Raw genomic sequence first — 24,644 nt, forward strand, 5'->3', positions numbered from 1 at the left:
TGGCCTTCAACTTTACATCACATAGTAAGTCTACTTCTCTTCATAAATATGAAGCATTTACTGAAGGGAGCTGCTTCTCTCACCTCACGTGATCGCTGTTCCAGAAGCGGATATGACGTGTGTTTACAGTGACATCTACCGGTCACTTCGCTCTACTACATTACGTGTAGTTCAATTACACACAATTTACCATGGTAATCATAGTTTCAAAATAACACACTTACTATTCTTATATTTTCATTTTATGTGGGTGTGTGAGTTTTATTATTATTATTATTATTATTGGACAATGGTGGGTCAAGTTACTTTCAATAACTTTACACTAGTATGGTAGCATTTAATGTTTCATTTTGGACTTTTTAAAAAGCTATATTCACATTTTCGGCACATAAGGGAAAAAAATATTTTCGTAAATAATTATGAAAAAAAAAAAAAAAAAAAAGGTCGCAAGTCGAAATTATGACACACAATGTTAGCCTTATAAATGCAAGAGGTTGTCGTCCAATCCGCGTTCGATTCCCCGACGGGGAGGCTTCGACTGTTCCCCGCTGGAGGAGGAATGATCTAACTAACTGGACCAGCGATGCTGAGTGCGTGGCCATCCTCAAGGAACGGCCGAAGACACTTCACTTTCGGCAGCACTTGATCCAATAATACAAACACTTTCTCTTCTATTCTATTCTATTCTATTCTATTCTATTCTATTCTATTCTATTCTATATATATATATATGTATATATATAGATTAAACTGAGAAGGGTCATAGGCAGCACTTACATATTATTGTCTTCTGTGTCATACTTATCATTTACAAAAGCATGATTGTTTTTCTTATGTGTTGGAAATGGGATTCCATAGTTTTCAGAATTAAATGTGAAATAAAATGATGTGTGATACTAAAATTGTGTTTGTTTACATGTGTTTTCGGAACTTCACATCCGGTGACGGGGACTCTTATCTCCCACAATGCCTTGCTGTCTCTCTCTCTTCCGGTTGCTGTGCGCTTCGTGTGGCAGGTATTGAGTTTGTCTCCGTATCAAAATGAAATCTGAATGAATCCTCCTAAATGCGAACTCCTCTTGGGGCATCAGTCCAGTATCGTGTGCAGTGACGCTTATTAAGCAGCACTAGTGCAGTATTGAGCGCGAGCGGGCCGGTGTTGTGGAGTTTAGAGTTTAGTTAGCCGTTAGCATAGCGTCCTGAGGAGGCTTAGCTAGTGTAAAGTTCACTGTAATGATCTGTGTTACTTCTCTGTTCTCTAAACTGCTGTGCTTCTGTTAGCAGACACTGATCAGAAATGGCCAAGTCGAAGAATCACACCACACACAACCAGTGTAAGTGTTCGCCCGGTGTGTGTGTGTGTGTGAGAGAGAGAGTGTGTGTGTGAGAGGTGATGTGATGCTGTGGAAGTTGTATTGACTCGTGTGTGTGTGTGTTCTGTGGATGTTTTTGTGTGTGTGTTTGAGTGTGAGTGATGCTGTTGATGTTTGAATGTGTGTGTGATGTGATGCTGTGGAAGTTTTGATTCTGTGGATGTTTTAATGACTCTGTCTCTCTGTGTGTGTGTGTGTGTGTGTGTGTGTGTGTGCAGCTCGTAAGTGGCACAGGAACGGCATCAAGAAGCCTCGGTCTCAGCGCTACGAGTCTCTGAAAGGGGTAAGATGATGATGATGATGTGATGAAGATGATCAGATCTGTAAGGCCGTCAGTGTTTATGCTGGAGATCCTGATGCTCAAAACGGGCAACTTTATTTATTTGTATATTAGTGTCATATATCTGTTCTAGATGTATAGTTGAGGTATATAATATAAGTACAGTAGCTCGTGTTGCTCGAACAGTAGGTCATGGAGCTCGCAACGGCGCGTCATGGGTTCGAGTCCCAGGCGCTGCAGAAGTGTGTTCGTGCTCGGCTTCATCTGACGGCACACACACTCTTGTGATACACTGAAGGAAACATGATCGAACATTGATGTTCACAGTGAAACAAGACGTGCACTCGCTTTCTAATCAGATCCTGTCAGATAAATGATATAAGTGTCTGAGAAGCTCATGTTTCTCCCGGCTCTAAATGAGGCGGCGGTGGTAAAAATTTCCTAATAATGTATTTTAATAATAAGATAATTAAATTAGTATTTTTCGTAGATCATCATATAGCCTAATGTGTTTCCCACAGTATTTTAGTGGGTGGAGCTCGGCACCTCTAGGGGGGTCGGGGGTCATGCCCCCCCGGAAGAAGATTTTGGACGTTTTAAAGATAAATTCATTAATCTGGTGCACTTTGAGTCTCCCGAATCCACTGTTAAAAATAATTAATCCACCCGCCCAAACCTATGATATTCTCTGATTTAGATATCTGCATCTGATCATCACATTACAGTCATTCAGATTCTCAGTGTTAAGCATGATAATATGGTAACATCACACTGAAGTAGGCTGATTTAAAATTAACATTTATTTAAAATAAAAGTTCTTCTTTTGGCAAAATTACATTTCCTTAATAGCCTAACCAGAGGCTTTACTCCCTTCAAACTTAAATTGTCAGTGTTTCATTACATCGCTGTTTGAAAACACTCATTTGTTGCACCTTTATAAAGGGCATTTTCCCCTAATGTTATTAAATGTGCTCCATCTTTCATTTAATATTCTTACATTTGATCAGTATATTCAATTAAAATAATAAGACACTAGGTTGTTACCAATCAAATTAAATCATTTACATTGAAAAATTATAACTGTATTAAATGAGATTATTTTAAATATTTGAATAAACAAATAAGCAATGTTGAAAAGAATGATACTTTATGAAACTAAACCGCCAGTAGGAGGCGGCAGGCGACCATCTGAATGAGCGAGTCATTCATCCAAACGATTCGTTCAATCGGCTGATTTATTCAGAACGAGGCAGTTTATGAATGGGTCATTGAATCTTTGACTCAACCGATTCGTTCAGAACGCTGAATCATTCAGTAATGCAGCAAGTGTTGCTGTGAGATGCGCTGTGGTTCTGCGGTGATCTATTTTCGCTGCTGAAACAGAACAAAAACAGTCATTGCGTCTAATGTAAGTGACTTAATATTAAGTATTTGTTTATTGAACTGTTATGAAATCAGTCTCAGTTTCAATCTTGATGGCGTTCAGGAAAACATCACTCTGATCGTGTGTAGCCTCAGGGCTCCAGACTAACTTTTTTTATTAGGAGCGCTGTAGCCCCTGACTTAAAATTATAGGAGCGCAAGCAGAAAATTTAGGGGCACACCTTAAATCACCTTGCAATGCAATTATTCACATTTTCCCCCAAAATAACTATATTACTGACAAATGCATTGATAATAAATAGCCTTAACGTACAGAAATTACAATGTGCAGTTTTATTTTAAGTTCACAGGGCTCCAGACTAACATCTGAGGGCCGCGGCTCTAAGTTCTACAGAACGTATTTGGTAGCACTGTGGGATGACAAAGCACTGAGCTTAATTTGAGGTGTATAGATAAAGTTAACTTTAATTATTATCATTCATAATGTCTTAATATTAATTCAAAAGCAAAATGAGTGACAAAATAGATATTAGGGAGTGAAAATAGCCAGTAAGCGTTCTATGTTTACAATAGTAATTTAATCTTTATCTTTTTTTTTTTTTAATACGTGTGAGTTTTCCTACTTCTTGAAACTTTTAGTTTTATAAATAGGTACAATCTTTAAAGGATGAACAAAAAATGTTTTGGTCAACACATTAAAAATAACATTTAAATAAGATAATATAGTTTTGAAGTGCTGGAAAAATATGTGTAGGCTACTGTTATAACCACAGTATACCATAGTTACAGTTAGTGTTACTACAGTAAATCCAGGGTGAATGTTTCTGATCTGTGGACCTAAGCCTTCTATAACTTGTTCGCTCATTGCACATGTTTCTCCTGGTTTCCACGTCAGCGCTGTTTGATCTGATATGGTTTATAACAGAGAATTCTGCGTCAAATCTGAATGTTTCTCACTGGATCTCGCAGCAATGTTATTAATTCTGTCGCGAACTCAATGGATTTCTTCACTGGATCTCCACGATGTACAGTAACTGTTCCGCGTGATCGCGATCGGCCCGCGACTGGCGAGAGGAGCTCTGCGCTGTCTATTATTGGTTCGAACTATTAAACGGTCTGTGAAGCAGAATGAGTGCTGAGTAGCGCAGTTTTTTCCACTTTCATTTTGTTTTTATTTCTTAACATGTCACGGCACACTATGCTTGAGGCTGAGATTGAGTGTTTAAACTGCGAAGTGCCTGCACTGTCTGCAAACTTCGTTTTCCCCGCAGTTCTGGGGTAGCGACTGCAACATTCGCAGCTCATGGAGTTCGTCTCCTTACAGTACCTCAACCAGCTGAATTCTCGGAGCCAGTCTTCCCGAAAATAGTGGGTGTTCAGGCCTTTATCACCTTACAAACCTCTGACTCTGAATCATCATCATCCGACTGTGTCTGTCCGTGACATTGATATTTGTCTCCGTCTCCTTCCCACGGACGTTTACGCGCGCTCGATTATCTCTAGGACCCTCCCCCTCCACACATTAGCCAGTTACAGTGGCCATTCCCTATTCTTCTCACACTCATTGGCCTGCCACACATTCGCGCCCTTTCCACGTTTAACGTGAAAAAATAAAAAAATAAATTACTGGTCGCACATGTGCGACTGGGTGTAAAATTCAGTCGCACACTCTCAAATTTTGGTCGCAAAATGCGACCATTTGGTCGCAGTCTGGAGCCCTGACCTATAGGCTATATATTGTTTCTTAACTATAATATGTTATAAATAACAGCGCGAGCCTCAACAGCGCAACTTTGTTAGCGTCAGTACATTAGGTAGGACTATATTATTATCAACTATAGGCTATCAATCGCCACTTACATTAAATGAAATAAAACAGAATCATCCTCACGGTTTCGGTGATGCCCTAGTTATTTTTATTGTCGAGAGCCGGAGGCGGCACGGAATTAGACGGAGCGGCCGCCTCATAATCCTCTATGCAGGAAAAACCCTGGTAAAGAGCGCACACGTCAGTCATCACCAGCCAATGGGAGATGACTGCATGTTACTAAACTCCGCCCACACAAAAACATTATTTAGTGGAGATGGAGAACAAGTAAAAGTGAACGTGTTGCACTAAACCTGTTACTCGTTGCTCTTTATATTGTTGTAAAATACATTCATGAAAAACAAATATATTTATAATATATACTGTAAAATTAAAAGGCATGTATTGTGAATGTGTAGCGCAGCTGATGATAAAACAGAACAAGGCTGTTAATAATCTTTCATTGCCTGGAAGTATTACAGTGTGAAAGGCTCGAGCGCAGAGTCCCAGCAGAGCTCTGGAGAACCGGTTTAAATGTGTGTGAAGAGCAAGCGCTCTCCTCCAGTGATCCGACACACCGGGAGAGAGAGATGCTCACCATACACCTCCACCTTTACCTGTCCGAGCGGTTAAAGCAGTGGTTTTCAAACCCTGAGTCGCGACCCTCGGGTGGGTCGCGAGACTTAAAAAATGGGTCGCCAGGATGATTTAAGGAAAATATAATTAAATTAAAAAACTAAATTTGTTTTCATAAAATCATAGTCTATAAGCCTATGTAAAAGAAACACACGCAACATGGCTATTTAAGCAATTAATAGATTAATAAAACGAAAGAAAAAACTGACAGCATACTGCTGAGTTTGGTTCATTTCTGGAAGGCGCGCTGCCTCACAAACAAAGTTGACGGAAAGGAAACCGAGACGGCAGTTTGTTTGTTTTCTTTATTTTACAAAAGCACAATGTTGTGTTTTATTGCGAGTGTACACAAATATAAATAAATACTTCAGTTTCAAATGATGTCCTGAACAAAATAACGGAGTATTTCTATGATTCCATCGTGCCGGTGGCGCCTCACACGCACACAACATATTCCAGCACTGCAATCTTGACATCGCAGCCGGTTCATTATCAAAATAAAATGGTCAACCTCACATAAAAATTACACGGCTCTGTTTAAATAGTCAATATAGCCTACAATTCGTGCCATTCAGCGTAAGCACCGCTCCACTGTGATGTTACAAAGCACATTTTTGCACATCTGAAGAGGGTGATTTTCTGAAGAGGGATCGATATTGGAACGTGAGTGAAGTACAAAGAAGCCCACGAGCGTAACTTCTTATGGGGACATGTCCTCCCCACTTTTCAAAATCCAAAATCCCGTTTGCTATTTGTTTATATAGTGTGCACACGATGTTCCCGGACGCGGACGCACGCGCATCGACATAGGCTCGGTCCTGCTCCTCCGTGGTATCGCGGTTGCGGCACAGGCGATGAAACGCCAGAAACAACAACAGTAACTAAGCTATCGTTATATGATCCCGCTCTTATTCATGCAAATGCTTTTTCATGCGCGACAAGACAAAAGAGAACGCGCTGTCAGTGATCCTGACACACACAAACACAAACCCACAGATAGACGCGCGCCAGTATCAAGTTCTCTTTCGCGCTAGAACGAACAACACACATGCCAAAATGTCCGTTTTGTCGAGTATCCTCACAAGAACAGTCTTAAACGAGTTAAATTAAATCTTAAATGAAAGTAAAGAGTAGTGAGAGAATGGGATGCGTGAGATCGTCAGCTGTGGCTGGTCCTAAAGTGGCAGCAGCTAATTCTCTGAGAAAATTACTAACTGCTCTTGACTAAAGAATGTTTGTAGCTTTAATAAGGATTTATCTATATTTAGTTTATAATTTATGCAGTGCAGAATGTTTTGATAACCTTATTCAATTTCTGTATATTGCATACCTGTTAGACAGGAAAGGCAGGTAATGACATTTATAATGGGTTTATGTAAGGTTTGTTTTAAGTTCACTTAAATTAAAGTTTTTATATTTTTTGAAGCCTAATAAATATTTAAAATTTGGGGGGATAATCATTTTCATTTTTTCTTAGAAGCCTATAATAAATAATAGTTTAGCATCTACCTTGACTCTGGTAGATTAACAAAAACACCCCAGGTTGCATTTTGGCGACCGTTACACTTTAACACTGTGTGTGTTTGTGCATCTGTGTGTGTTTGTCTGTGTGTTCAGGAGCTTTAATGCATGTTTCTGTCACAGGTGGATCAGAAGTTTCTGAGGAACATGCGCTTTGCCAAGAAACACAACAAGAAGGGGGCGAAGACTATCGCACGCAAGGCGGCGGCGGCGGCGAAATAGAGTCGAGGAGTGCAGATGTTCTCATGAAGACTTTACACCAGACACAATAAAGCCATGCTTTGAGAACGCAGCGTCTCTGTCTCTGTGTATGAACACACACTCGTCTAACGCAGCGTCTCTCTCCTGTATCTGGATCTTTCTCATGTTGATAGTCTGCTGTTCTCATGGAGCCTCCTATAAGATTAAGTGTTTGATTCAAGATAATGAGGCACATGAATTAACAAATTATGTACATGGATGAATCATTTATAATAAACTACAGTTTTCTTACAAAACATACTGAGAGACAGATTATGTTGGTCTAAAGAAAGAGATGTCAAATTTGCAGTCACTTCCTCTTATTTTCCAAGACCTTTTTAAAAATGTTTTCTTGGTTATGTGAACATTAAGGGAACGTTACATGAGGTAATTAGAGTTCGGGAGGAGCACGTGCAGGTAATTACTCCCGAGCGGAGAGCACTCAACGGTGAGAGGTGTGTGTGTGTGTGTGTGTATTCAGCAGTCTCACCTCAGTCCATTGACAGTTTGACAGTATCCCTTCAGTTAACTGTTCTTTAATGTTACTGGTTAAAATCTTTGAGAGAACCCTGACAGAACGTTCCCTGTTTGCAGGGATAATTTTATAGATGTATATGAAATTTGTAAATGTGTATAGATAGATAAGATAGAAAGAAGTTGCTAGATTTGCAATGTTAATAACTGGAAACTTGTAACAGTCTCTAGAGTCTTCTCCAGATCACAGGCCCAGCTGGAGAAGGGAATAGAAGTGTGCACAGTAAAATCCCTCGTCAGCTCTTGTCCGGGAACTGGCTCGTTTAAAATTTGGATTTAATTAAAGGAGTAGCTGTACTATAATGCACATATGTCCACTTTAACGCCCCTCTGTGGCGGCCGAGAAACTGCACAGGGACCGATGGGGCGGCTCTGAATGCACTGTCCCATTCAAGACTTTAACGGTCAATTAAAAAATATCGGTAGCCTACAGTAAATTGTGCCAATTTTTCGTTTTCCACTAGATCAATATATGCATTATTAATCCCTATAGTCGGATTTAACGCACCCTTACATGTGGCCGAGAAATGCAGAATTTCTTCATTTCTAACAGAGCTCGGTGGAGAACGCCGCTTCAGCAAGCGTCGCGTCATTTAAAGGGGAGTCCACGCGTCAATCAGTAACTAACGAATAAGTAACTGGATTCAGCCTGTTTGCATGAACTTCCAAGGGGGGAAAAAACTGACAGAAGAACACTTTAAAGGCACTTTTTTTCAAGGTGCACTGTTTTTTGTTTGTTTAAAATGAACAAAATTTAAATAATAGGCTACATCAATCCTTCTTCCAAAGCGTGTTTTTGTCTCACCCTGATCCACTATAACCCTATTATAAGTGTTTATATTTTAAACCTGTCGGGATGGTTTTTTTAAATCTATCTTTTATCTTTCCTGCCGTTTATATTGCTTAATATCATTTAATCATCGCAATATATCTGTTTATATATAATTTTGTCTATCACACTGATCTGACATCGCTAGCTTTATTCTAAATCTCTATCACTTGGGTTGCTGAATATTAGATCCCTTACTCCAAAAGCACTGATATGATTACAGATAATAACCTAGATGTGCTGTGTTTGACAGAAACCTGGCTAAAACCAAATGATTACATTACTTTAAATGAGTCCACCCCGCAAGATTACTGTTATAAACATGAACCTCGTCTGAAAGGCAAAGGGGGAGGAGTTGCTGTAATTTATAGTAATATTTTTAGAATTACTGAGAAATTTAGAATCAAATAGCCTATAATTCTTTTGAAGTAATGGTGCTTAATGTAACGCTATCTAGTGTAAATGATAAATCGCACTTGACATTTGTGCTGGCTACAGGCCACCAGGGCACCATACAGACTTTATCAAAGAATTTGCGGACTTTCTATCAGAGTTAGTAGCCTACTGGCTGCATATAAAGTACTAATTGTTGGTGATTTTAATATACATGTAGATAATGAAAAAGATCCATTGGGATTGGCATTTAAAGACATTGTAAACTCAATTGGAGTTAGACAACACGTGTCAGGACCTACTTATCGTCGTAATCATACTCTAGATCTAATATTATCACACGGAATAGATGTTGATGCCGTTGAAATTCTGCAGCAGAGCGATGACATCTCAGATCATTATCTAGTCTCGTGTAAACTTCATTTAGCCAAGGCTGCAAAGCTGACTCCGTGTTTCAAATATGTGAGACCTATCACTTCTGCCACTAAATATTGCTTTATTAATAATCTTCCTGATCAGTTTCATCATCTCAGCATCCCAGATAGCTTAGAAGAACTCGATATTGCAACAGAAACTTTTAACTCTCTCTTTTCCAGCACTTTAGACACAGTTGCTCCGTTGCGCTTAAAGAAGATTAAAGAAATTAGTCCAACGCCGTGGTACAACGAGCACACTCGGGCCCTTAAGAGAGCAGCCAGAAAAACAAAGCGCAACTGGAAGAAAACAAAACTAGAGGTATTTCAGATTTCATGTACAGCACAGTTGCATACAGAAAACCCTTAAAAGCTGCTAGATCTGCTTATTTTCGTCTCTCCTAGGTATTTATTTAATACAGTGGCTAAATTAACAAGAAATAAAGCTTCAACTTCTGAAGATTCCAAGCAACACAGCAGTAATGACTTTATTAACTTATTTACTTGCAAGATTGGTAATATTAGGGAGAAAATTATAACTATGCAACCGTCTACTACAGTATCGCATCAGGCAGTGCATTGTAGTCTCCCTGAGGAAAACTTCCATTCATTCATTGCTATAGAAGAGGAAGAATTGTCTAAACTCATTAAATCATCTAAATCAACATGTATGTTAGACCCTATACCGACTAAGCTACTGAAAGAGATGCTTCCAGAGGTCATAGATCCTCTTCTTAATATCATTAATTCATCTTTGTTATTTGGATATGTACCGAAAATTTTTAAGCTGGCTTTGATTAAACCTCTTATTAAATCTTAAAATTCTGGCTAGTTGATAATACCTAGAAAATCGAAATCAACTGGAGGTGGTAGATTATTTTCCTATTTAACACCTAAACTTTGGAATAATCTTCCTAGCATTGTTCGAGAAGCAGACACACTCTCTCATTTTAAATCTTGAATAAAACATCTCTTTAACCTGGCATACACACAGAACATTATACATTTCTATTATTCAAATCAGTTAAATGATTGTAAGGCTGCATAAATTAGGTCAGCTGGAACCAGAAACACTTCCTATAACACCTGATGTACTCATTACATCATAAGAAGAACGGCATCTATGCTAATGTTAATCTTTCTGTTTATTCCGAGGTTTACTGCAGTCAGCCATATCCAGATCAGATGGAGGACCTGCGCCTAGACACGACCACAATGCATGATGTAGTCAGCCGGATCCGAGCCATATCCAGATCAGATGGAGGACCTGCGCCTAGACACGACCACAACGCATGATGTAGTCAGCTGGATCCGGGCCATATCCAGATCAGATGGAGGACCTGCGCCTAGACACTACCACAACGCATGATGTAGTCAGCCGGATCCGGGCCGTATCCAGATCAGATGGAGGACCTGCGCCTAGACACGACCACAACGCATGATGTAGTCAGCCGGATCCGGGCCGTATCCAGATCAGATGGAGGACCTGCGCCTAGACACGACCACAACGCATGATGTAGTCAGCCGGATCCGGGCCGTATCCAGATCAGATGGAGGACCTGCGCCTAGACACGACCACAACGCATGATGTAGTCAGCCAGATCCGGGCCGTATCCAGATCAGATGGAGGACCTGCGCCTAGACACGACCACAACGCATGATGTAGTCAGCCAGATCCGGGCCGTATCCAGATCAGATGGAGGACCTGCGCCTAGACACGACCACAACGCATGATGTAGTCAGCCGGATCCGGGCCATATCCAGATCAGATGGAGGACCTGCGCCTAGACACGACCACAATGCATGATGTAGTCAGCCGGATCCGAGCCATATCCAGATCAGATGGAGGACCTGCGCCTAGACACGACCACAACGCATGATGTAGTCAGCTGGATCCGGGCCATATCCAGATCAGATGGAGGACCTGCGCCTAGACACTACCACAACGCATGATGTAGTCAGCCGGATCCGGGCCGTATCCAGATCAGATGGAGGACCTGCGCCTAGACACGACCACAACGCATGATGTAGTCAGCCGGATCCGGGCCGTATCCAGATCAGATGGAGGACCTGCGCCTAGACACGACCACAACGCATGATGTAGTCAGCCAGATCCGGGCCGTATCCAGATCAGATGGAGGACCTGCGCCTAGACACGACCACAACGCATGATGTAGTCAGCCGGATCCGGGCCGTATCCAGATCAGATGGAGGACCTGCGCCTAGACACGACCACAACGCATGATGTAGTCAGCCGGATCCGGGCCATATCCAGATCAGATGGAGGACCTGCGCCTAGACACGACCACAACGCATGATGTAGTCAGCCGGATCCGGGCCGTATCCAGATCAGATGGAGGACCTGCGCCTAGACACGACCACAACGCATGATGTAGTCAGCCAGATCCGGGCCATATCCAGATCAGATGGAGGACCTGCGCCTAGACACGACCACAACGCATGATGTAGTCAGCCGGATCCGGGCCGTATCCAGATCAGATGGAGGACCTGCGCCTAGACACGACCACAACGCATGATGTAGTCAGCCGGATCCGGGCCGTATCCAGATCAGATGGAGGACCTGCGCCTAGACACGACCACAAAGCATGGCGTAGTCAGCCGGATCCGGGCCGTATCCAGATCAGATGGAGGACCTGCACCTAGACACGACCACAACGCATGATGTAGTCAGCCGGATCCGGGCCGTATCCAGATCAGATGGAGGACCTGCGCCTAGACACAACCACAACGCATGATGTAGTCAGCCGGATCCGGGCCGTATCCAGATCAGATGGAGGACCTGCGCCTAGACACGACCACAACGCATGATGTAGTCAGCCGGATCCGGGCCGTGTCCAGATCAGATGGTGGACCTGCGCCTAGACACGACCACAACGCATGATGTAGTCAGCCGGATCCGGGCCGTGTCCAGATCAGATGGTGGACCTGCGCCTAGACACGACCACAACGCATGATGTAGTCAGCCGGATCCGGGCCGTATCCAGATCAGATGGAGGACCTGCGCCTAGACACGACCACAACGCATGATGTAGTCAGCCGGATCCGGGCCGTATCCAGATCAGATGGTGGACCTGCGCCTAGACACGACCACAACGCATGATGTAGTCAGCCGGATCCGGGCCGTATGCAGATCAGATGGAGGACCTGCGCCTAGACACGACCACAACGCATGATGTAGTCAGCCGGATCCGGGCCGTATCCAGATCAGATGGAGGACCTGCGCCTAGACACGACCACAACACATGATGTAGTCAGCCGGATCCAGGCCGTATCCAGATCAGATGGAGGACCTGCGCCTAGACACGACCACAACGCATGATGTAATCAGCCGGATCCGGGCCGTATCCAGATCAGATGGAGGACCTGCGCCTAGACACGACCACAACGCATCCCTGAAGTGCCAGCAGAGATTATGTCAACTAGACTCTCCCTGTGAAGGCCTCATCGACATGATAGCCATCGGGCACTGATCCTCAACAAACTCTTCTCATTACCTGCGTGACTTCGCCGGTAAGTCATGTCTCTACCTAAACACCAAAAAAAACAGTCTGTATGGCATTTACTAAAAATATGAAGGTGTCACATTCTAATGTGTTCCTTAGAGGACAGGAGCTTGATATTGTTAATGAATTCAAGTATTTAGGAGACATATATGACTCCACCCTAATATTCAAACGCCATGTAAAATAGGTGGAAAATAAATTTAAAATCTGCAGAATTTTAAACAAGTTAGGCCATTTCTTGACACCAAAGCTGCCAAGTTGTTCTTACATACTGTAATTTTTTCACATATTGAGTATTGTTTTATAAATTGGTCATTCATTAGCATATCTACTCTAAAAAGCATTGAATATCTATTTAAGAAAGCCATAAAAACTTTTGATAAAAAGGCATTGTTATTTCAGCATTGCAATATTTTAGAGAGACCCATTTTTAAGCTTTGACAATTTCAAACATTTCTGTCACGGAATGCACACGCAAACAGGTAAGATCCAAGTGCATTTATTTAAGGGTAATCCGTAATCTTAAATCCAGGCAGGCAAAAGGTCAAAATCCATACAAGGCAATCCAAAAACAAGAAACAAACAAGAAACAAACGTAACAGACTTCCAAAAGCAGTGTGACATTCAACAAGGACTCCATGACAATGACTGAACAGACAGGGTATAAATACACTGATACTAACAAGGTGAGGGGAAACAGCTGCGTGCAATGATCAATGATAAAACAGACAAGGATGATGGGAAATATAGTTCATGAGTGAATGACACCGTGGGGGAAGTAGTACACCAAATAGTACACGGGTCTCTGTAAAAGGGGACTGTGTGATACCATTTAGACGCACCACTTTTGGACAAGACGTATTGTCAATAATAGGCGGTAAACTGTGGAATAGCTTGCCCCTTCCAATAAGAGAGTGTCCTACATTCAACACCTTTAAAACTCGCTTAAAACAGTGGCTTTTAGAGAACCAGAGATCTACTCACTTTTAACTGTCACACATTTATCACCCATACACTTTCACTGTTAAATTAAATGCAGTATAGAAGTGGATGAGCAAAGTTTTTGTCATCATGCATTGTAAAGGCTGTTTTTTCTTTGGATGAAGGCGTTAAGGGCATTTGCCTTTCTTAAATTCAGAGTCAAATATAAACGAGCTGTACCCAGCCGATCAAGCAATTTGTCAACCCTCGGCATTGGATATGCATCAAATTTCGACACAGCATTCACCTTGCAATAATTAACCGGATAGAACCGGACTGAGCTGTCTGTTTTAGGCACTAAAACTATCGGGCTGGCCCAGTCACTGTATGATTCCTCAATCACTCCCATTTCTAGCATAGCCTCTAATTCAGCCTGAACCACTTTCTTTTTATGTTCAGGTAACCTATACTGCCGCCTGCAAGCTACTACCCCCCCACTCTGTCTCAGTGTGGTGCTGAGTGAGGTTTGTTCGGCCGGGTAGGGGCGAAAACACATCTGAAAAATCTTTGTGCAACTGGGCTTTGTCAGTGAGCTGCGAGGGCGAGAGGTGATCTCCTCCTGGGCCAGAGCGAAGGATGTGATTTTAGTGTTCACTTCTGGGCTGAGATCCTCCTCCCCACGCACTGCCATTGCCAGCATCACTGACTCCGCCTCGCTCCATTTTTTAAGGAGATTGAGGTGGTAAATTTGATGTGCTCCGCTCCTATCGAATTACCTGATAAATGAGATCCCACACTCGTCGTGTGACCTCAAAGGGTCCTTTAATTTTGAGCTAGAAGTCAGGAGTAATATCAGTACTTTATCTCCCGGTGTAAATTGGCGCAGTGTAGTTCCCCGGCTTGTATAGCCGGCTCTGTCTGTCCTGTAGAGATGTTACGTATGACACTGAAGCTTCGATGTGCGTATTGCACATGCGACACAATTTCTAGTGAAGCCCCGTATCAGGGTATGTATTGGTTTACTAGAGTCATGTGATTGACGACAAATGAAGCCTCACTTTCTGTCCAATCACATGCGCGTTTCGCTTTGGGTGTCGGAAGGCTTGAACCCCAGATCTTATTTAACGAGTCATTGTTGGCTCAGTCTGGTTGATGTGTTTGTGAGGAGAGAAAATGAATTTATTTGATGAACAAATCAAACACAAACATGAAAGGCTTTTATTTGTACACATAACATTGAAACTATGGAGTGTGTTGTGGTTGCTTCATCTGCCAGAGCTTCTAACACAGGCTTCTGGCTGCTTTATTTTAAATAAGCACCAGATGGCGCTGTTCCCAACACTCTCGAAGCTTTTGAATCTTTTCTCGGAACAGTCAGGGGAAAGCTTCAGTGATTCATGAGGCTTCATTTCCCCATCCCTACTGTCCTGGGCCTGTAACAAATTCTCCATGGGAAGAAAATGGTGTGGAGTTTTGTTCTCAGGTCCATTACATAAAATTACACCAATTAAATCAATAATATTCTCAGTGTTCGTCAGTTTAACAGTTCGTCAGCAGTTCCTCTCTGCTCCAGCCGTGCTAGCGAGTCCCAGTTTGTCTCTCTCCCGTTCCTCATTTCCTGTTGGTATTTATCCTGTCTCTCCACCCCAATTACTGAAGCAAGAGACAGGTGTTTATCATTTGATCTTGACCTGCTTACGTGCCGCTCGTCCTCCGGCTCTCTCTCTCGTTGCAGACCTCACTAAACCACACTCCTCTAGCCACACTCTCCATTCTGTCTCTGATTGAGTTCTGGTTCATTGCCACTGTTGCCTTTGGCTTTTGGCTGCTTAGTTGGGGACACTTAATATTCAAAAATATTATTGATCTGTCTGCATTGACACCATTACATGAGAAATGAAAGCTTTAGCATAAGTTTTGCCAGGAAGACTTAATTACTACGTCACTTATTACCTTCACATCTATCCAATCATGTCCTAATACTTGCTGTATAAAAGATCGGTACTTACACAGGTTTGAGTTCGCAGATGCTGACGCAAACAATTACCTCCACCTTCCCCACCAGCACCAGGATGGTCCTGTCCATTCCCCCCGGGGGTCCGCACTACGGACGGGGCCTACGCCAAAGAACTTTATTAATAATTGCTTGCGGGGCTGTTGGTAAATTAATGCTTTGTTACATCATTCTATCTCCCGAGTCTTCCTGGTAGAACTGAACTGAGCTGGACGATGACATCACTTTTTCCTCCAGAGCGGCTATATATATAAATCAACTTGACTTGACTTGATGATTGTGGTTTGCTATTGGCTGATCTCATGTGAATGACAGGTCATCATCAGAGAAGAGAAGAGAGAAGGGAGGGAAAGTTATTCTGATTCAAGATGACCAGGAAGATGAATTAAATAAATCATTTACAATAAACCAATATTCAATTAAAAAAAAAATAACAAGAACTTGATTTCATGGTGTCTTGGTTGGTGCGCAGCGGAAGCTGTGTAAGCTCCGCCCTCTCTAATGTTGATTTCACTTCTCCTTGTTCTCTGGAGACCAGTGTTCGTTTCACTGAGGATCATCTCATCTGGACTGGGATCATGGCCTACCAATTCAAACTGGCTGAGAAACTTATTATTCTCAATGAACGGGGTCAAGGAGTTCTAGTCAGGATGAACCATATTAAAAAGGTGAGAGGAAAATAGGAATATTCACAAACCTGTGAGAAAGATGAATTCGGGCAGGGCTGAATTTTGTTTGTGTGAACTTGCAGTGAATTTATGTGATTGATTCACATCAGATTGGACTGGATGAGCTGCTTTGCTTGTTGAATTGTTTGTAGAACCAAACGATGCTCAAATCTCACATTGTTTTTAATCATCCAGTTTTGGGTCTGTGTTTATCATTCAGATGGGATTTAAAAGTACTTTGTCTCAATTTTTTTTTCAGAGGGCTTTTAAAAGTATATATATTGTTTTTTTGACATGTTTTCAAAAGAAAGTATGTTCTGTCTCAGTTTTGTAGAGAAAGAGGAAGTGCACACAGGAAGTAAAGAGGACTTGTCAGGCCTCTCTGTAAACCACATCTCTCTCACACACACTGCATTTCCTGTCTGTCGCAGAAAGCAGTTATACAAATGTTATTGTCAAAACTAATGCCAAGCTTTAGTGCAAATAAATAAATGAATAAATCCTCTGAACAACTCCTCTTAGTGCCTTTGCCTCCTCAGTGAGTCAGGCTGTAAAGGTCAAAGGTTAATCAGACCTCTAGGTGAGGTGAAAAACATTATTTATCTCTGACATCCACAGTGAAATGTGCACTTCAGAATCTGTAGAATGTCTGACAGAAAGGCTTGAAAGAGACTTGAAATATTTGATTTATGTTAAATCCATCCAATTGTTTATTGTTCATGACTACAATTAGTGTGCCATTCACAGGTTTATCTCCCCCTAAAGAGTAAACATTGAGCCTCCCAGACAGACATCAAAACACTGAGAGCATCCACTCATGGGCCCGTTCTTCGTACGTCGCTAACTCAGTTAGCTGGATTTGATTGTTGCCGATTTGGCATGATCTTGGATTGTTTGGTTATTCGACGCTCATCCTGGAATTGCTGTCATAGCAACAGGTGCGCAAGCTTAAACCTGCTCGGGAGCAGCTTTATTTCATGTAAACAGGATTAGACTGCGGCTTCATAAGCGGAGCTGATACGGGAAGTCCAGCGCAGCGCGATAGTGCACTTTCTGAGATATATATTTTTTCTCGTGACTCGTGAGATTGTCGTTTACATTATTAATTTGTTGGAAACGCACATTTATTTTCGACTGGTCGGAATCGGGCTTTAACTACAGCACACACTGTTTGCATTGCCCTAAGATTATTTGCGAGTGGCTCTTTCCTTTACACTATTGGAGATGCGGAGAACTTGATGGAAAGTGCTGTCTGTCGTGTCATTCGGAGTTTACCTGGCGCTTTTAGGTTTAAAAAACAGTTTTAGTTTTTTTTTTGTGGTATTTCCAAGCCACTTAAGACCCAATGCTGTAAAGCATTTTTTTTTATTTAGGCTATCATAATTTTTTATGACCATGACCATGCCGATTACAGTATATGTCACTCAGGCTTCACTAACGTGATTGGTACCATAGACTATAGGCTAGACCATAGACCGCCATCAAGGCCTCAATGAAGGGGATTATGTGAACAGAAAGGGGGTTCACAATGTAAATGTGCAGCCCAGTTACTTTTGGGATTCTTAATATTCCAGATTAGTAATATTAGCCTATATCAAATAAAAAAAAGGCAGTTGACTAAAATCTTCCATATCACAAATGTGAAAGCAAAATGGCCAGGATCTGTGCATGACTTAAGCATTTTCAGAGATTCACATTTATGCACATTATTTGAAAGTGGTAAGGAAAGTTCCACAGTTAAATATCAAGCTCACTGTATTACATACACTTATGCTGATCCTCACAGAACTGCATTTCTTCATAGGTGATTATGACAGGTGTTTTATGACCCCATTCCCTGACCCAAACCAGTTACAATGCAGCTCTAGCCAGGACAAGGGCACACAATAAAATGAACTTTGGCTAAAGGGAAGATTTCAGTGTCTGAGAAGTCTGAGGGTTGCACACCTGACAGGGCCTGTGACATTGCTGCATGTGCCATATTACACAACATTGCCAAAAAAAATACACTTTTCATTAAATGTTTAATAAAAGACAAATATGCTTAGTTCCTTGAGTTTTATTTCAATTGTTCTTTGTAAAGAAAAGCCAGTGGTCAAGTGCCTGCAACAAGAGATATTGGACACATGCCTCATGCAACAAATAAAAAGGAAACGTTGTCTATCCACTGCCCACCTGTAGGCCTGTGTCTCCTCTGTGTGTGCAGACTCTTCTGTAGGCCTTTCTGTAGATGTGGAATCCTGAACTTATAGTGCAGCCATAAAGCATACAAGTATAAATGAAGTAAAGTTATTTATGCACTTGAAGGTAGGCTAGTTCCTCCATATGATAGTTATCTGAGAGGGTTTATTCACTGTCCAGTGCAATGGAAACAAATGGACATTACAAAGTCTTATACTTTCTTTCCTTTGGAAAGTTAGAAAATGTCCACTTACTGCACATATTTCAGCTCCACTTTCTTGGGAACAGATACAAGTGTTGGTGTATTATGTAAAAGTGCACAAAAGAGGAAAACACAATGTCATTACAATGAACTACACTGGGGGAAAATGTGATCAATAACTCATGGCAAAATATTTTTACATTAACATAAGTTTATCAGTTTTCACTTTTGCAAGTCAAAGCAATTCATCATTACTCAAGATTTAACAGTTGAAATGACTATACGGCCTTAATTTAATGCAGCAAAAATTATTTTACAGTGTAGGCTACTAAGATCTTTTCTATTTTTTTCTCAGCCTTTTTCTTGGTTGCTTTTATAAACAGACAACCATTTATTTAACAGTGCCTTTTATAAAAGAGACTATAATATAACTAAAAATTACCATTATGTAGAATATTTTTGTACTTCACTTTTATTTGTTCCCATGTTGTGGTGACTGACATTACAATGAACAAAGTACTTATGCAATTATTAAAAAACAAAAATATAGGCTATTAAGTGATAAAAACATCTAACATGGCCACTTCTAACGGATTTAAATTGTCTGCTACTTTTTGCCAGCCCTCTCTCCTGGCTTTTGCAGACTTTGAGGTGTTCCCTGGCGTTTTGATTAAACATTAAAATTCCGAATAAACTTCGAGTATTAGTTCTTGCTCTGCTGAGTAAAACTGAGCGCGTTCTTTGGCCACGCTGAGCAGCCAATAGCAGCGTTGCTGATCAATGTTTCTACTATCGATACATATCCCCTTTTAAACCAGCGCATGAACGCGCAGTTATCTCAGATAACTCAATCCAGCGATACTAATCATATCCAGCAAGTGTGTTCGAAGAACCTAATTAGCCAGATCATTATTAGCACGATGATATCATCTTGGATGTGTAATTTGATCTCAGATGTTTTAAGCAAAATACGAAGAACGGGCCCCAGATCCTTTAATATCTTAGCTCAACCTATAGCGAGAGTTTGGGGCGTGGCTACTGTAGCAGGCTGAGAGTTTGGGGCGTGGCTACTGTAGCAGGCTGAGAGTTTGGGGAGTGGCTACTGTAGCAGGCGGAGAGTTTGGGGTGTGGCTACTGTAGCAGGCGCAGAGTTTGGGGAGTGGCTACTGTAGCAGACTGAGAGTTTGGGGTGTGGCTGTTGGAGCTGGCTGAGAGTTTGGGGAGTGGCTACTGTAGCAGGCGGAGAGTTTGGGGAGTGGCTACTGTAGCAGGCGCAGAGTTTGGGGAGTGGCTACTGTAGCAGACTGAGAGTTTGGGGTGTGGCTACTGTAGCAGGCGGAGAGTTTGGGGAGTGGCTACTGTAGCAGGCGGAGAGTTTGGGGTGTGGCTACAGTAGCAGGCGGAGAGTTTGGGGAGTGGCTACTGTAGCAGGCTGAGAGTTTGGGGCGTGGCTACTGTAGCAGGCTGAGAGTTTGGGGAGTGGCTACTGTAGCAGGCGGAGAGTTTGGGGTGTGGCTACTGTAGCAGGCGCAGAGTTTGGGGAGTGGCTACTGTAGCAGACTGAGAGTTTGGGGTGTGGCTATTGGAGCAGGCTGAGAGTTTGGGGAGTGGCTACTGTAGCAGGCGGAGAGTTTGGGGAGTGGCTACTGTAGCAGGCGCAGAGTTTGGGGAGTGGCTACTGTAGCAGACTGAGAGTTTGGGGTGTGGCTACTGTAGCAGGCGGAGAGTTTGGGGAGTGGCTACTGTAGCAGGCGGAGAGTTTGGGGTGTGGCTACAGTAGCAGGCGGAGAGTTTGGGGAGTGGCTACTGTAGCAGGCGGAGAGTTTGGGGAGTGGCTACTGTAGCAGGCGGAGAGTTTGGGGAGTGGCTACTGTAGCAGGCGGAGAGTTTGGGGAGTGGCTACTGTAGCAGGCGGAGAGTTTGGGGAGTGGCTACTGTAGCAGGCGGAGAGTTTGGGGAGTGGCTACTGTAGCAGGCGGAGAGTTTGGGGAGTGGCTACTGTAGCAGGCGGAGAGTTTGGGGAGTGGCTACTGTAGCAGGCTGAGAGTTTGGGGAGTGGCTACTGTAGCAGGCGGAGAGTTTGGGGAGTGGCTACTGTAGCAGGCGGAGAGTTTGGGGAGTGGCTACTGTAGCAGGCGGAGAGTTTGGGGAGTGGCTACTGTAGCAGGCGGAGAGTTTGGGGAGTGGCTACAGTAACAGGCTGAGAGTTTGGGGAGTGGCTACTGTAGCAGGCGGAGAGTTTGGGGAGTGGCTACAGTAGCAGGCGGAGAGTTTGGGGAGTGGCTACTGTAGCAGGCGGAGAGTTTGGGGAGTGGCTACAGTAGCAGGCTGAGAGTTTGGGGAGTGGCTACTGTAGCAGGCGGAGAGTTTGGGGAGTGGCTACAGTAGCAGGCGGAGAGTTTGGGGAGTGGCTACTGTAGCAGGCGGAGAGTTTGGGGAGTGGCTACAGTAGCAGGCTAAGAGTTTGGGGAGTGGCTACTGTAGCAGGCGGAGAGTTTGGGGAGTGGCTACAGTATCAGGCTGAGAGTTTGGGGAGTGGCTACTGTTGCAGGCGGAGAGTTTGGGAAGTGGCTACTGTAGCAGGCTGAGAGTTTGGGGAGTGGCTACTGTAGCAGGCGGAGAGTTTGGGGAGTGGCTACTGTAGCAGGCGGATAGTTTGGGGAGTGGCTACAGTAGCAGGCTGAGAGTTTGGGGAGTGGCTACTGTAGCAGGCGGAGAGTTTGGGGAGTGGCTACAGTAGCAGGCGGAGAGTTTGGGGAGTGGCTACTGTAGCAGGCGGAGAGTTTGGGGAGTGGCTACAGTAGCAGGCTGAGAGTTTGGGGAGTGGCTACTGTAGCAGGCGGAGAGTTTGGGGAGTGGCTACAGTAGCAGGCGGAGAGTTTGGGGAGTGGCTACTGTAGCAGGCGGAGAGTTTGGGGAGTGGCTACAGTAGCAGGCTGAGAGTTTGGGGAGTGGCTACTGTAGCAGGCGGAGAGTTTGGGGAGTGGCTACAGTATCAGGCTGAGAGTTTGGGGAGTGGCTACTGTTGCAGGCGGAGAGTTTGGGGAGTGGCTACAGTAGCAGGCTGAGAGTTTGGGGCTGATCATTCATGGACAAGAATGGAGAAATGTCTCCTTTTTTTGTGGTGGTGGTGGTGTATCTCTGTAATGTGATTTTGGATTCTGTGTTTTGGCTAATGTATATGTTTTTCCAGGTATGCACAGACCCAAAGAGAAGACCATCATACTTTACTGATAAAAGCATGGAGTCTGCCACCAAATACATCAACAGAAAATTCCCCAACATTGACTTCAGGGGTGGCAGTGTGAGTATTGACAGACAACAGCTGTGATTCATTGCTCAAATGTTAAATAATTATTTGGTTACACTATTTTGATAGTCCACTTTATACATTCAACTAGCTACAGTATAAGTAACTTTGTCAACTAACTGTCATTTGAGTATTAGTAGAGTATTAGTCAGGTTCGGGTTAGAATATGTTGACGTTAGTTATAAAGTTACTAATAGTGAGGAGCATCACAACAAAGAGCTAGCAGATATTAGACAGTCTTCTAATATCCTAATGAGAGTTATTTGGCATGTAGTTGCTATAATAGAATGTCTAAATTGGACTATTGAAGTAAAGTGTTAGCACTTATTTTCTTCCTCCATCACACCGTGTTTCTGCAGCAACATCTGAGCAGCATACAGAAGCAGAAGTCGGTCGTTCTGGAGGGCCTGCACAGTTTCTATGAGTCCTTCATCGACATCATGGAGTTCAGGGTAAGAGTGTCAGCTGATCATGTAGTGTTTATCTTGGTCATATTACTGGCTGGGCAGCAATTTAATCAATACACTGTAATCAACTCTTGTATGTGGTTTCATTTTTGCACCGGCTTTTTTAGATTTTACTTACTCCCAAAAATTGAGATACCTTTTTGATTGAGTTACTTTAAATACATTGGTTTTTTTCACTTGCAAAAAATAACTTCTCAGTAAAAAGAAAAAAAAACACCTGCAAGGTCTGGAAGAGATCGAGCCTCAGCCAGCGGAGAAAAAGTAACATTCATTTTAAAAGTAACTTTCCCCAACACTGGTGCAAACCACTAGATAGACACTAAAGATAAGTAGCAACGACCTTATGTCTACTAAATTAGTAAATGTGTATGGAGTCATCGTTTTTATGAAATATTGGAATATGACAAACAGCAATTAAGTGTTGGAATCAGGAGTCATTTAGTAAATCTTTCAGTAGTATTTTGTAATAAAACTGATATTCTCTTATTCCTGTTTTAGGTTCAGTATTTTTAATTAATTTATTCATGTTTTGTCTTTAGGATCATGTTTATGAGTTGCTCAACACAATAGATGCCTGCCAGTGCTTCTTTAACATTGTAAGTATGACTCTTGAAGAGAGTAGAATTCATAAGGCAGATGTTCATCTGTTTTATATTCATCTGTGCTCATAAATGCTTTCAGACCATAAATACTGACTTCACCAAGAACTACCTGGATCTCATCGTCACCTACGCCTCAGTCATTTTCATGTTGTCCCGCATCGATGACAAGAAGCTGATTGTGGGAATGTATAACAGTGCATATGAGCTGTCCAACGGAAACAGGTAATTTGATCATGTGACCACGTTTAGACACTACGGCTGCGGTCGAAATCACATGCTTCCCTACTATGTAGGAGGCAAGAACAGTATGTGACAAAACAAGTATGTCTGAATTCACAGTACTCATAAAAGAGTAGGAAAAAGTGTGCATATGATGGACACTTTACTATCCCATGAGGCCACAGAAGAGGATTTATGAACCAGCAACTGACACTGGTAAATCACATGATAATGACAGCATGGCAAATGTAGTACGTAGTAAGATTACATTCATACGTAATGACATACTCAATTACCTCTTCCCTCCACAGACGCACGACGGTAAATTAGGGAATGAACTTGCGCTCCCGGGGGCGGTTCAGCGAAAAGAGGAGACGTGTTCTGGCGCAAACGTTCCCTGGTGCTATTTTGCAGTTTCAGAAAACAATTCCGCCACAGACCAGGAGAAACCTCGTCTAAAGTCAGCGGCGCGTTATTCAGATGCTGTTTTAAGGGCGCATGCTTGGCCATAATGTAGCATGTGCACAACACACACACACTTTGCTTCTCTCATCTACACACAGACGCAGCAGTTCCCATTTTGCAAACCATACATAATTACAAGGAAAAATATTCCACACGAGGGAAATTATTGTGGTGTCCATGAAGATGTGAAAAATAGGCATAAATCTAGCTTACACATTTACCCAAATGATCATACGCCTGTTTAACCGAAGCTAATCTGGGTGTGTTTCTCCATCCCCAATGTCACTTCTCTGTGTTTTACGGCCCTGACGAGAACGCCGGTCTCCTCGGCTGTGAACCGCTCCTGGCAAATCCGCCGTTATAATAGCAATCCGCCATGGAACAAGCGCGCCTGCTCTTAAAGGGAATGTGAGATGACGCTCTGATTGGTTTATTTCATGTTACGCCGTTACATTTGACTTGTTTTCAGTGTCTCGTAGTTATCAAACCCAAGACATTGTTTTGTTTATTTTCACAGTTTCACAAAAAGTCGCAATTACCTTTTTTATTTTTTATTCTGTGGCGAAACAAGCTTCCATAGTTTTCCTCATGAGGACGGATGGCTGCTTCCCACAACTGACAGTGCAAATGCAAAAAGGTTTATGTGTGGGTTATATTAGAAA

At 42.6% G+C, this 24,644-nt stretch overlaps 2 protein-coding genes across 4 annotated transcripts in view; both read left to right on the forward strand.

Annotated features, from left to right (window-relative positions):
- The first annotated feature begins 904 nt into the window (after positions 1–904).
- On the forward strand, positions 905–7,288 carry rpl29 (ribosomal protein L29). Of its 2 annotated transcripts, none has more exons than XM_081357844.1 (4): positions 905–1,016; positions 1,282–1,334; positions 1,592–1,656; positions 7,124–7,288. In XM_081357844.1, exons 2-4 carry the CDS (start codon positions 1,298–1,300, stop codon positions 7,220–7,222), a joined length of 201 nt encoding a protein of 66 aa, XP_081213970.1. In that variant the 5' UTR covers positions 905–1,016; positions 1,282–1,297; the 3' UTR covers positions 7,223–7,288. The 2 variants fall into 2 exon arrangements, with proteins under 2 accessions (XP_081213970.1, XP_081213971.1); XM_081357845.1 differs by having other exon boundaries at positions 976–1,016; positions 1,285–1,334.
- A 9,092-nt stretch (positions 7,289–16,380) lies between these two features.
- nckap1l (NCK associated protein 1 like) overlaps positions 16,381–24,644 on the forward strand; it is a 51,111-nt gene continuing 42,847 nt past the window's right edge. For both annotated transcript variants that reach the window (XR_014029491.1, XM_081357829.1), the window contains exons 1-5: positions 16,381–16,536; positions 22,113–22,223; positions 22,589–22,681; positions 23,236–23,292; positions 23,378–23,520. Coding sequence is in view for 1 of the 2 variants with exons in the window: in XM_081357829.1 (XP_081213955.1) it covers positions 16,447–16,536; positions 22,113–22,223; positions 22,589–22,681; positions 23,236–23,292; positions 23,378–23,520 (494 nt within the window). In the remaining variant the exon portion in view is untranslated. The remainder of the gene's footprint in view (positions 16,537–22,112; positions 22,224–22,588; positions 22,682–23,235; positions 23,293–23,377; positions 23,521–24,644) is intronic.

This window comes from Scardinius erythrophthalmus (genome assembly GCF_964197995.2).
Source record: "Scardinius erythrophthalmus genome assembly, chromosome: 25".
NCBI classification, from domain to species: domain Eukaryota; kingdom Metazoa; phylum Chordata; class Actinopteri; order Cypriniformes; family Leuciscidae; genus Scardinius; species Scardinius erythrophthalmus.

Excerpts from the sequence above, each read along its gene's own strand:
- rpl29 (XM_081357844.1), top strand. The coding sequence starts at position 1,298 with ATGGCCAAGTCGAAGAATCACACCACACACAACCAGT. Across the intron at positions 1,335-1,591 it reads TCACACCACACACAACCAGT|CTCGTAAGTGGCACAGGAAC; the intron begins GTAAGTGTTCGC and ends GTGTGTGTGCAG. Across the intron at positions 1,657-7,123 it reads GCTACGAGTCTCTGAAAGGG|GTGGATCAGAAGTTTCTGAG; the intron begins GTAAGATGATGA and ends TTTCTGTCACAG.